This window comes from Crinia signifera, chromosome 7 (genome assembly GCF_055691185.1).
Source record: "Crinia signifera chromosome 7, ASM5569118v1, whole genome shotgun sequence".
NCBI classification, from domain to species: Eukaryota; Metazoa; Chordata; class Amphibia; order Anura; family Myobatrachidae; genus Crinia; species Crinia signifera.
The window spans coordinates 19,579,800-19,591,289 of record NC_139223.1 but is presented as its reverse complement, the minus strand read 5'-3'; the positions used below and the strand labels follow the sequence as shown (position 1 = coordinate 19,591,289).

Here is an 11,490-nt window from a genome sequence, read left to right as displayed (position 1 = left end):
CCAGTAGACGGGCTAGGGGCGGAGCCTGGCCGCCCAGTGTCTGCTGGGAGGTGTAGTCCGAGGACAGGGGCGGGGCCTATGTTCCCGGAGTGCAGTGCGGACGGGGAGTAAACAGGACAGCGACCGGAGAGGTGCGGGGTGAGGTGAGTGCGAGCTGTTATAGCATGTATTACACCTCTGTGTGTTATTACATGTGTTATTACTGTACTGCAGCATGTATTACACCCCTGTGTGTTATTACATGTGTTATTACTGTACTGCAGCATATATTACACCCCTGTGTGTTATTACATGTGTTATAGCATGTATTACACCTCTGTGTGTTATTACATGTGTTGTTACTGTACTGCAGCATGTATTACACCTCTGTGTGTTATTACATGTGTTATTACTGTATTGCAGCATGTATGACACCCGTGTGTTATTACTGTGCTGTAGCATGTATTATACCCCTGCTTGTTATTACATGTGTTATTCCTGTACTGCAGCATGTATTACACTCCTGTGTGTTATTACTGTACTGCAGCATGTATTACACCCCTGTTTGTCATTAAAAATGATATTACTGTACCACGTATTACACTCCTGTGTGTTATTACACATGATATTACTGTACTGTACCATGTATTCTACCCCTGTGTGTTATTACATGTGTTATTACTGTACTGTAACATGTATTACTCCCCTGTGTGTTATTACATATGATATTACTGTACTATGTATTCTACCCCTGTGTGTTCTTACTGTACTGCAGCATGTATTCCACCTCTGTGTGTTATTACATGTGTTTTTACTGTACTGTAGCATGTATTATACCCCTGTGTGTTATTACATGTGTTATTACCATACTGCAGCATGTATTATAAGCCTGTGTGTTATTACTGTACTGTAGCATGTATTATACCCCTGTGTTATTATGTTATTACACTCCTGTGTGTTATTACTGTACTGCAGCATGTATTACACCCCTGTTTGTCATTAAAAATGATATTACTGTACCACGTATTACACTCCTGTGTGTTATTACACATGATATTACTGTACTGTACCATGTATTCTACCCCTGTGTGTTATTACATGTGTTATTACTGTACTGTAACATGTATTACTCCCCTGTGTGTTATTACATATGATATTACTGTACTATGTATTCTACCCCTGTGTGTTCTTACTGTACTGCAGCATGTATTCCACCTCTGTGTGTTATTACATGTGTTTTTACTGTACTGTAGCATGTATTATACCCCTGTGTGTTATTACATGTGTTATTACCATACTGCAGCATGTATTATAAGCCTGTGTGTTATTACTGTACTGTAGCATGTATTATACCCCTGTGTTATTATGTTATTACTGTACTCTACCATGTATTCTACCCCTGTGTGTTATTCATGTACTGTACCATGCATTACACTCCTGTGTGTTATTACATGTGTTATTACCGTACTGCAGCATGTATTATACGCCTGTGTTATTATATGTTATTCCTGTACTGTACCTTGTATTACACTCCTGTCTAATACATGGTACAGTAATAATAACATTTGTTACCGTACTGCAGCATGTATTATACGCCTGTGTGTTATTAGATGTTATTGCTGTACTGTAGCATGTATTATACCCCTGTGTTTATTACATGTGTTGTTCCTGTACTGTACCATGTATTACACTCCTGTGTGTTATTACTGTACTGTACCATGTATTACACCTCTGTGTGTTATTACTGTAGTGTGCCATGTATTACACTCCTTTGTGGTGTTACATGTTATTCCTGTAGTGTACCATGTATTAAACTCCTGCGTGTTTACTTACTGTACTTCAGCACTACTGTACTTCAGTTTACTGTACTGCAGCATGTATTACACCCGTGTATGTTATTACTGTACTGTAGCATGTATTATACCCCTGTGTATTATTACATGTCATTACTGTACTACAGCATGTATTACACCCCTGTGTACATATGTTATTACTGTAGGGCAGCATGTATTACACCCTTATGTGTTATTACTGTACTGTAGCATGTATTATACCCCTTTGTGTTATTACTGTACTGTACCATGCATTATACCCCTGTGTGTTATTACACGTGTTATTACTGTACTGTACCATGTATTACACCCCTGTGTTATTACATGTGTTTATTATTGTATGTACCATCTTTTACACCCCTGTGTGTTATTACTTTACTGTATCATATATTACACCCCTGTGTGTTATTACATTGTTATAGTATATATTATATCTCTGTACATTATTACATGTGTCATTACTTTTAGTGTAGCATGTATTACACCTTTGTGTGTTATTCTCTGTGTCATTCCATCTTTTATAACATGTACAGTTCATCTGGAAAAGTATTCACATCGCTTCACTTTTTCCACATTTTGTTATGTTAAATCCTCATTCCAAAATGGAATAAATTCCTTTTGTACTCAAAATGCTACAACCAATACCCCATAATGACAACGCAAAAAAAGTTTTGGTACACTACAGGAATTCTTGCAAATTTATTAAAAAAACTACTATAGTAGTATGTTAGAACTATAGTGTAGCGTGTACAGTATTACATCTATGTGCTATAACATGTATTATACTTCTGTGTGTTATTACAACTGTTAGCATATATTATAATCTGTGTTATCACTGTACTGTAATATGTATTACACTCCTGTGTGTTATTCCATGTGTTATTACTGTAATGGAGCATGTATTATACCCCTGTGTTATTACTGTACCATGTATTATACCTCTGTGTGTTAATACATGTTTTATTACTGTACTGTAGCATGTATTATACCCCTGTGTGTTATTACTGTACTATGTATTGCACCTCTTTGTATTATTCCTGTAGTGTACCATGTATTACACTCCTGTGTGGTACAATTCACAGACAGTCATTACTCAGATGTCGGAATCCCGACTGCACAGCGGGGGGAGCGCAATGAAGGCCCTTGCTGCGCTCGCCACCTATTTTATTCTCCCTCTATGGGGGTCGTGGACCCCCACGAGGGAGCAGTCGGGATTCCGACGTCGGAGTAATGACTGTCGGAATCCCGACTGTCGGGGAGCCGTCCGGCACCCGTTATTACTGTACTGTTGCAATACTGTTGTACTGATGCAGTCAGTGTGATCAGTGGTACTATCTGTGGTCTACATATCCTCGTGGCCACATGTTACATATCAGTGGCCTGGCTGGTTCCTGGTATACTCGCATACAGACACAGCCACTCCTGGCTCCCTTGTGCATTGTTTGGGAGAGCTGGTCCCAGCCTGATTTATGTTTATTCAACACTGAAGTGTTTGGACACCAGTGATACATTGAGATAAAAATGTTATTTCCAAGTGTGGTGTTGTTATACAAACAGTCCCTCAGGCCTATACCAAGGCCCTTCCTCCATTCCAGTTATCCCACACCATGCACCCAAATATATAAGAGGGTGGATCAATAAGCACCTGTGTTTGAATATAGGTGGCGTTGCTGAGGAAAGTTGGTATTAGTATTCTGTGCTACCATCTTTCAAACCACGCCATACCAAATCTCAGATTGATTCATAGGTTAGTTTTTTTTCCACCACGACAAAGCACCAGCTCCCTCATCCCATCCCATCTGCCAAATTGCATGAATTGCTGCCACATCCACAGTACTTGCCCATCTTGGCTCCCTGCAACGTCTTTCTGTTCACTACCCTGAAAACGTGGCTCACGTGAAAAAATTCAGAAGCCTACATGAGTTTGACAAATCGAATTTTTTTAGAAGTTTTAAAGAAATGGCAGGGACGTTGGGGAAAGTGTATTACCGTGAGAGGAGATTCTGTTGAAAAATAAAAAAGAATTTGGTGAAAAATTTTGTCTTCATCCTTGAAACAGGATCATATTGATCCACCCTCGTGTGTGTATGTGTATGTATATATATATAGTCCGTTATGATTCCCTTACCCTGAAATAGGCAATTTGTGGAATCCTGCCACCTGTATTAGGGCTTTGAGGGGTATCAAGTATTTGTTATTAGATATTTCATTGGCTGCCTGTAAAATATTTTTTCTACTGTGGATCCAGAACATTTCCTTCTACAGTGGAGAGTCACAATGAGCATAGACCCCCCCTTCCCTGGCTCCACTAAGGATCTTGTAGGGAAGTGATGGGGGTACAGCGCCGTGTATATCTGCAGGACTCGCCAGTCCCTATGCCAGCTTATTCCTGTCCTAAGATAAGATTTATACTTACCCCCATGTGCTTTGGAGTGCCTGGTACTGTGTGCATTGTACCACTAAGTAACACTTCTGGGCAGTTACATTGAGATTTATATCTTTACACAATATAAAGTGGATAAAACAAAACTGAAATCTGGTCCTTGGCTTTGTGCAGAACAATATTTTGCAGAGAACACTGTTCCCCTCTCAGCACAGCCTCTCCCTCTTGGTAATTGCCCAAGTCTCGTGTGAGGAGGGGGACACGTAACCGCCTTAATTGCTGAGGGACCCAATGTAATTTGCTGCAGCAACAAGAACTCGTACAACAAACCAACCCTATAAATGATGACGGTCTGGCTACTTCCTCACCAATCGCACACCTGTCTCAGGTGCTGCCGCGGCACCTGCACATTACCTGCCTGTGCTAATTGGGTTCCCCGTAGGTGAGTCTCTAGGGATCATTTACAGCCAACCATAGCTACCAATTAGACTCGCCCTCGCATTGCCTCACTCTCTCTCGGCAGATGAGCGCTCGTTGCTGATTGGTTGCTATGGTTTAGTAAATGCATCTGTGGCATCTGTGAGTCACTGCCATATGTTGGTGTAATAGTATATCAACACTCATTCACATTGTGCAAATAATAATTGTGACACGCTGCAGATTTGTACATAAGCTGTAACTATTATTCGCTGCATTGTGAAGTCATCGCGTCATTGTTCAGTAAGGATCCGTGTGTGGGATAAGGAAAAACCGGCCTGTACAACAAAGGATATTACAGGTCACCTTTGTATCATGATACAAACGCATCATAATTGGTTGTGGTGCTCGGTGACTGATTGCCTTCCTTATAATAACAGTAGAGGGTTACATTATCCTATATATATATATATATATATATATATATATATATATATATATATATATATATATATATATATATATATATATATATATGTTGAGAAAAAATTTTTTTGCTAAAAACTCACTGGGGACATTTGTAACAGCATCACTGGGGACATGATATGTAACTGGCACTATATATGTGCAAGACAATGATTGCTTGGCATTCAAATTCAGTGCTGAGATAGTACACACATTTTGTTTCACGTTTTGAAACCTTGTTTTTTGAACAATTAAAATATATTTGTGTGTATTTTATGTGGTAATAAAATATATTTGTGTGTATATTATGTGTTTATACAGCATACATGCAAGATACTTCAAAATACATCATTGAAATATTAAAATATTCCGAATTACGGAATAATCCGTTATCCAAAATTCTCCTGGTCCCGAGCATTTTGGATACGGGATACTCAACCTGTATATATATAGACAGCGGGAGGCTGCGGCACTCTCACGGGCTTTGTTCAAAGAAGAAGCTCACACAGACAAGCAGGGACTGACGGAGAAACAGACGACTGGAGCCAAAAAAATTGGTTGGCGTTTCAGCCTTTTTATTCAAGGCTTTTTTGTAAGCTGTTTTGAAAAAAGCCTTGAATAAAAAGGCTGAAACGTCAACCAATTTTTTGGCTCCAGTCGTCTGTTTCTCCGTCAGTCCCGAGTGCCGCGACCCTCTCCTACACATATTTCGGGTCCCACTGCGGTAGGTCCCTTCCGAGGGCACCGGGCAGATCAACACTACAGAAACCGAGTGCCAGCACCTCTCCAGCGTGTATATATATATATATATATATATATATATATATATATATATCAATAACGAAGAAGGCGGCACTCAGAGATGGTATAAAAGGTGAAACCTAAACAGGTTTATTAGTAGTGCGGCAACGTTTCAGAGCTGACCCCCTTTCTCAAGCCAAAAAAAACAACAAGTTGTTGTTTTTTTTGGCTTGAGAAAGGGGGTCAGCCCCGAAACGTTGCCGCACTACTAATAAACCTGTTTAGGTTTCACCTTTTATACCATCTCTGAGTGCCGCCTTCTTCGATATTGATGTGTATGCTCCCATGCAATTGGGAAGGCACCAGGGCCTAACTGTTCCTATTCAGCAACGGGGAGTGCCGGTCCCGACGGATCATATATATATATATATATATATATATATATATATATATATATATATATATATATATATATATATATATATATATATATATATATATATATATCATTCATTTGCTAGCTGTAACTTCTTAGCCCGTCTCTTTTTTTTTTTTTGGCATTCAGTAAAAGCTGTTCTTGTGTCCTGTGACTCACGTTACCCACAAGATTGCCATTTTGTGCCGCCGTAACTAAGTACAGTACATAAGCTCATTTTTCCATCAACAAATGACCCACGTACGCAGAAGGTGGCTAAGGGCGTATGCAAAGGTTAATGGGAAGGGTGCGTTTGTGTATTCGTATCATACAAAATGTATGTGCTCGATAAATGACCGTCAGTAACGAGTCGTCTCCGGCTTTCCACTGCTCGCAGTATTAATGTTCCTCTCCGCCTTATTGCTAATGGTTCTCCTGCAGCCAAATACACTGCTGTGGTCTTCTCCCTTTCATTTAATGAATGCTTAATTGCCCAGCCAGCTCATGGCCTTGGGAGATACTGAGACCGTCTATAACTTAGATTCACAGGAACAGAATGATCTATTCCGCACACCGGGCCTTATTCACACCTGTTGGCAAGGCTACAGGTGGGGCAGATGTAACAGGTGCAGAGAGAAATACATTTGGGTGGTTTGTGTGGAAACTGACATCTAAAATGCAGCGTAAGAATAAAGCAGCCAGTATTTACCCTGCACAGAAACAATATAACTCCCCACACATCTAACACTCTCTCTCTCTGCACCTGTTACATCTGCCCCACCTGCAATGCAGCATGGTTTTCTCAAATTGCAGCCTTGCCACAGGTGTGAATACGGCCCACTTTGTTCAGTGACAATTTGTGTATGATATGAGATATTGATGTATTTTCTCTGTTAGCAGATACATCTTTGGAGCAATGGCGAGTGACCCTCCCCCTCCTTATCCCGGGGGTCCGACAGCCCCATTACTGGAGGAGAAGCATGGCTCGCCCAGCATGGAAGGTAACCTCAGTAAAGCGTCAAGAGTGATAAACAACCAACCAATCAGCTCCTGCCTGACATTTTTCAAAACCAGCCTGTGACATGGCAGTCAGGAGCTGATTGGCTGGTGGTTTCTCACTCTCCATTTTATCACATTTTGGCCCATGGTCTGCTAGAGGAAATCTAGTTTTCTGTACAAGACGTGACAAACCCTGGCACCAGGCACAGCCGCTGGTACTGAAGTGTACCCGTCGCTGACCCCTAGTGGAGGCAGTGACCTTGTGCACCCACACCGTGTAGATCAGGGGTCTTCAACCTTTAAGACAGCGTGGGCCACCTAAAAAAATCCAGTGAAGCCCGAGGGCCACTAAAATCGCCTACGGAATTTCGGACAGCCCCATAGAATCACAGCTCCCCTATAACGTCAGCACAGTCCTTCATAGATAGTTGGCACAGCCGCCCATACTCAGCACATAACCCCCCCCACACACACACACACACACACCCTAAAAGTTATCAGCAGCCAATTTGGGTTCCAGTGCAAACAGTTAAATATGTGCCCCCCCCCCCCCCATATATAATTTGATATTGAATAAATTGCACGCGCCGTAGGCGCGCTCCCAAAAACGGGTGTGACCTAATTATAAGGGGTGTGGTCTAATTATAACGAGTGCGAACTAGCAGGAAAACAATTACCTGACACCTCTTTTGCAACCTGCATGACCAGACATTGGTTACCGCAGGAATGGTCGTTGTCCTCACACGCTTAAGTTGACTGAAGGCTGCACAATGACATATAAACATGAAGGCCCACACAGTGAAATAGTATGCCTCACAGATCAAACCCAAACAATGAAAGGCTACTTAAATATACACTGTTACACTGTTTATCCGTAATGCTCATTACACATTGTGCATCACACCATAGTGTCCATTAGACATTATGCCACACACCGTAATACCTGTTGTACATTATGTCATACACCATAATGCCCATTACACATTATGCCGCACCGTGATGCCCATTACACATTAATCCACACAAAATTATGCCCATTGCACATTATGCCCCACACTGATGCCCATTATGCCACAGACCATAATGCCAGCAGTACTCCTGCTTATACATATGATGCCCCAGCAGTGCCCCTCACCTAATGCCCCAGCAGTGCCACTCACACAATGCCCAAGCAGTGCCACTCACACACAATGCCCCAGCAGTGCCCCTCACACACAATGCCCCTCACACACAATGCCCCAGCAGTGCCCCTCACACACAATGCCCCAGCAGTGCCCCTCACACACAATGCCCCAGCAGTGCCCCTCACACACAATTCCCCAGCAGTGCCCCTCACATACAATGCCCCAGCAGTGCCCCTCACACAATGCTCCAGCAGTGCCCCTCACACAATGCCCCAGCAGTGCCCCTCACACAATGCCCCAGCAGTGCCCCTCACACACAGTGCCCCAGCAGTGCCCCTCACACACAATGCCCCAGCAGTGCCCCTCACACACAATGCCCCCAGTAATGCCCCACACACAATGCCCCCAGTAATGCCTGCAGCTTTGCCAGGTCCCCTGCTCCCGCCAGATGTACCTCCTCATCCTGTAGCTTTGACGGGTCACCTGCTTCCACCATCCATGCCTCCTCCTGCAGTTTCGCAGGGTCCCCTCCACCAGCTGTGCCTCCTCCTCCTGCAGTTCCAGTGCCGGGTCCCCTGCTCTTGCCAGCTGCGTCTCCTCCTCCCGCAGCTTCGCCGGGTACCAACTCCCCAGCTCATGACCAGACGTGCCTCCTCCTCCCTCAGCCGCGCTGGATCCACTCTTCTGCCCTGCCTGCAACCAATGGAAATCGGGTAGGCGGCACCCAAGGGGACTCCATTACACTGCCTCCCTCGGCAGCATTTTCTTTTACTTAAAAAAAAAAATCCTGTGCATGGCGGGCTGGCGGGCAGGGGGCCACTGAGATCAGCTTTGTCTGTCAACCAGAATAACCTCCCTCATTGGCTCATGCGCGAAGCTCCTCCTCCTGCATCACATGACTTGGTGTCTGGTTACCATTCAATGGTCTATCCCTAGTGTGAATAAGTGTCTTCTCTAGGATTATGGTCGTAGTCATCAGTATGTACACAGCCCCTTTGTGTGCGTTGTCTGTGTGTAGTCTGTGTGTAGTCTGTGTGTTGTCTGTGTGCAGTGTCTGTGTGCAGTGTCTGTGTGTAGTCTGTGTGTAGTCTGTGTGTAGTCTGTGTGTAGTCTGTGTGTAGTCTGTGTGCATTGTCTGTGTGTAGTCTGTGTGCATTGTCTGTGTATTGTCTTTGTGTAGTCTGTGTGCATTGTCTTTGTGTAGTCTGTGTGCGTTGTCTGTGTGCGTTGTCTGTGTGTAGTCTGTGTGCATTGTCTTTGTGTAGTCTGTGTGCATTGTCTTTGTGTAGTCTGTGTGCATTGTCTGTGAGTAGTCTGTGTGCAGTGTCTGTGTGTAGTCTGTGTGCATTGTCTGTGAGTAGTCTGTGTGCAGTGTCTGTGTGTAGTCTGTGTGCATTGTCTGTGAGTAGTCTGTGTGCAGTGTCTGTGTGTAGTCTGTGTGCATTGTCTGTGAGTAGTCTGTGTGCAGTGTCTGTGTGTAGTCTGTGTGCATTGTCTGTGAGTAGTCTGTGTGCATTGTCTGTGAGTAGTCTGTGTGCAGTGTCTGTGTGTAGTCTGTGTGCATTGTCTGTGAGTAGTCTGTGTGCATTGTCTGTGAGTAGTCTGTGTGCAGTGTCTGTGTGTAGTCTGTGTGCATTGTCTGTGAGTAGTCTGTGTGCATTGTCTGTGAGTAGTCTGTGTGCAGTGTCTGTGTGTAGTCTGTGTGCATTGTCTGTGTGTAGTCTGTGTGCATTGTCTGTGAGTAGTCTGTGTGCAGTGTCTGTGTGTAGTCTGTGTGCATTGTCTGTGAGTAGTCTGTGTGCGTTGTCTGTGTGCAGTGTCTGTGTGCATTGTCTTTGTGTAGTCTGTGTGTAGTCTGTGTGCAGTGTCTGTGTGCAGTGTCTGTGTGTAGTCTGTGTGCATTGTCTGTGAGTAGTCTGTGTGCGTTGTCTGTGTGCAGTGTCTGTGTGCATTGTCTGTGTGTAGTCTGTGTGCGTTGTCTGTGTGTTATTATCCCATATATATTCATTTGCTATTATCCCATATATATTCATTTGCTATTATCCCATATATATTCATTTGCTATTATCCCATATATATTCATTTGCTAGCTGTAACATGCTAGCTGTGTATTGTCTGTGTGCGTAGTCTGTGTGAGTTGTCTGTGTGCGTAGTCTGTGTGCATTGTCTGTGTGCGTAGTCTGTGCATATCTACAGTATACAGTGTTGTGTACGCACCATACTGTACAGTTACACAACTTATTGTCTATTTCACTTGTAGATAACGCACAGCCACACGGGGCCTACCCTCCCAGCATGCCTTTTGGACCCCCAGAGTCAGGACCGCCTCCGTATGAGGCCACGCCCGGCTACATTGCGCCAAACCAAGGTAAGAGGTTTAACGTTCTCACAAAGAAAAATATTCTGGGATAATGTCGGTGAAAGTATGTGGGCAACAGAACATTGCACCAGGGCCTCCAACAGGGGGGTGCTGTGGGTACAGCTGTCCCGGGCCCCGGCCTATGGAGGCCCACAGCGGCATGGTGCCACCACCCCCGCAGCCGCACACAGCCTCCCCCACCCGGCGGCCCCCCAGCCAGGCACGCACAATACACAGTGCAACCTGCAGAGCGCCGAGCCTAGGACACAGAGTGGCACGGCGCTCTGCAGGCTGCACTGTGCAGTCTGCGCTCCAGTGGAGATGCATGCAGAGAGTGGAGGCATGAGTGTGGTAACTAGGAGCAGATGAGCCAGGCAGCGCTCTTCCTCTGTGACCTTGGACGCCTACTTACCAAGCCACGCCTCCAGCTCGCACTGACAGCCCTTATAGGCGAACAGGGCAGCACTAGTAGGAATTTGAAGAAAGGTGACGTCCTAAGACAAAGCATCGTTAATTGTCACAGAGATCTGCCATACGGCTCATCCTATTGCTGACATTAACCGTAGAGATTGCATTGCGGCTCTATGCCAGATCCTATGCCCCTGTTACCAATGGCCCAATGCATTAGAGCAGGTGTTCCCATTCATTGTATTTGTATGCACTGACCACCCTGTTCTGTCTGCACCTTATCCTGCCCTGTTCCCTTCTCTTGGTTACGCAGTGGCTGCCCGCTGATACCGGGTCCCTTGCTCTCTGAGCAGAAGCCGCGGTGGCGC

The 11,490-nt window shown here is 44.3% G+C and overlaps 1 protein-coding gene across 2 annotated transcripts in view; it reads left to right on the top strand.

The window, feature by feature from the left end:
* Positions 1-17: 17 nt before the first annotated feature.
* Positions 18-11,490, top strand: part of CDIP1 (cell death inducing p53 target 1) — a 17,668-nt gene continuing 6,195 nt past the window's right edge. Inside the window, exons 1-3 of one of the 2 annotated variants that reach the window (XM_083152570.1) lie at positions 18-143; positions 7,130-7,233; positions 10,616-10,723. In XM_083152570.1, coding sequence (XP_083008696.1) covers positions 7,149-7,233; positions 10,616-10,723 — 193 coding nt within the window. In that variant the 5' untranslated portion in view covers positions 18-143; positions 7,130-7,148. The remainder of the gene's footprint in view (positions 144-7,129; positions 7,234-10,615; positions 10,724-11,490) is intronic. The other variant, XM_083152569.1, reaches the window with a different exon arrangement.